Below are 2,008 nucleotides of genomic sequence, written 5' to 3'. Positions count from 1 at the left end.
GTACACTTTATTGCATTGTTCCTATTCCCCACCCCCAGCTTTGGTGCGCGCGCGCGCGCACACACACACACAATCTCTCCTCTCTCGAACAAACACACATTCACACCCCTCCTTCGCCCCCTACCCCAGAAACTCACACCGCCCCCTTTACTGCACCGTCCTCTTCCCGCCCCAGGTTTATCAGATTCACAGTTACACTACAGTACACTCATACGCTCCCCTTAACACTTTAATGCTCTGTGCCTCTACCCCCCTTTGCCGCACACGCATTACACAGTCATACACAACACCCTCCCCCTTCTCTACACTCTCTCTCCACTTGCCCCCCTTACCACACAGTCACTGTTACGGTGTCACACACCCACCCTCCCTCCGGTCTCTGCACTGTCTTTCCCTTCCCGGCTTGGTCACGCTCGCACAGTTACATTGTCACACACACGTACACACTCACACACGCATCGTAACACACGCAGCACCCCACCGCCTCTGCTCCCCTCCTCCCCCCCGCAGCGGCCGGCTGCGGCGCCGATGACCTCACGGCGCGCGCGCGGCGCGGCCCGGCGAGGCCGCAGATTGGCTGGCCGCGCCTCCGCGGCACTTCAAAGCCGGAGAGGGAGCTACAATTGTGGTGGAATGGGCGGAACTGATCATTGTATTGCACACCTCTAAAAAAAACACTGCCTCTGATTTATCAATATAAAAAAGATCCTCTGAGAGGAGGAGGGCACTTTTGTGTGATGGCAACTTCACTTCTAGGGGTGAGTCTCAGGATTTTCTCTTGCTGGTTTAATTAGTTTCCTTTTATTGCCGATCGGAGGGGGTTAAAGTCGCCCCGGCCAGGCCACGGGCTATCAGTCTCTCTATTGAGAGCTTTTTTTTTTTTTCCTTTAAATACAAGTGAGTTTGGAGAAAAGAAAAAGGGGGAGGGGGAAGAGTCACTTTTTTCAGCGCAGGAAAAGGTTCGAAGGGCATTTAGACCAGCCACCTCGCAGCGCCTGGCCGCTCCCTGGCCGGGAGACCTGCGCCCAGCCCATTTTACAGGCGACGATTTCAGGGGTAAAGAGCTTTTTCTCCTGGGCAAACCGCAGATTCTTCCCCTTCCCCTAAAAAAAATTTTCGCAGCCCGCCTTGTCTTGCAGGTACGTTGAATTCTTCTCGTTTTTACTACTGTAGATATGCTTAAAAAAAAAAAAAAGAAAGAAAGAAAGGAAGAAAGAAAAAGTCAGGAAGATCTAGTGAACCCAACAGTTTGACCTCTTTTGGCCTGGGAGAAACAACCCAGGATGGATTTGTAGGGACCGGAACAGGATTTTCAAAGCTCTTTCAGGAGTAAAGGGATAGCAGCCTTAAAAAGCAATCCAGTGGTTTTTCCTCAGGCTTCTCGGCAAAGGAAACTTTCTTCCTCCCCAGTCTGGACTTTTTGCTTGTTTGTTTCGAAGTGTCTGGGGCCTTGTCTGCGCGAGAGTGTTATTTTAGATGAGAATACTTTTCAAACTCTTCTTTAGCGTGGCACTTTGCTCCGGAATCGGACGCCGGCAGCCAAACTTGTCCCCTCCTGTAGAGTAGGAAGCACCCGGGTGCCGGGGCTGTTGGGGGTGCCAGGTGAGTTGGTGGCTGCGCGCCGCAGCAAGAGATGGGGTGCAGTGGGACGTTTAGGGGGCTACCAGAGAACTGATGTACATTTCTTCCCTCCTTCCCCCACCGGCCCGTTGCCCACCTCCCCTCCCCCACCCCTTCTCCTCTCTTCCTTCTCGCAGGAAGAACCGAGGTTGGGATCGACTCCTCTGGCCATGCTTGCTGCTACCTGTAATAAGATCGGCAGCCCCAGCCCGTCTCCCTCCTCCCTCTCGGACAGTTCCTCTTCCTTCGGCAAAGGCTTCCACCCCTGGAAACGCTCCTCGTCCTCCTCCGGTAGCTGCAACGTAGTGGGTTCCAGTCTCTCAAGCTTCGGCGTGTCCGGGGCCTCCAGGAACGGCGGCTCATCCTCGGCGGCGGCGGCGGCCGCGGC

At 54.5% G+C, this 2,008-nt stretch overlaps 1 protein-coding gene across 1 annotated transcript in view; it reads left to right on the top strand.

The window, feature by feature from the left end:
* Positions 1 to 652: 652 nt before the first annotated feature.
* SP8 (Sp8 transcription factor) overlaps positions 653 to 2,008 on the top strand; it is a 2,801-nt gene continuing 1,445 nt past the window's right edge. Inside the window, exons 1-2 of the mRNA XM_012804324.1 lie at positions 653 to 758; positions 1,758 to 2,006. Coding sequence (XP_012659778.1) covers positions 738 to 758; positions 1,758 to 2,006 — 270 coding nt within the window. The 5' untranslated portion in view covers positions 653 to 737. The remainder of the gene's footprint in view (positions 759 to 1,757; positions 2,007 to 2,008) is intronic.

The sequence above is a fragment of the Otolemur garnettii genome, unplaced genomic scaffold (genome assembly GCF_000181295.1).
Source record: "Otolemur garnettii isolate 467f Iridium unplaced genomic scaffold, OtoGar3 scaffold00028, whole genome shotgun sequence".
Classification (NCBI taxonomy): domain Eukaryota; kingdom Metazoa; phylum Chordata; class Mammalia; order Primates; family Galagidae; genus Otolemur; species Otolemur garnettii.
Note: the sequence above shows the minus strand (reverse complement) of the source record. Positions and strands in the feature narration are given on the sequence as shown.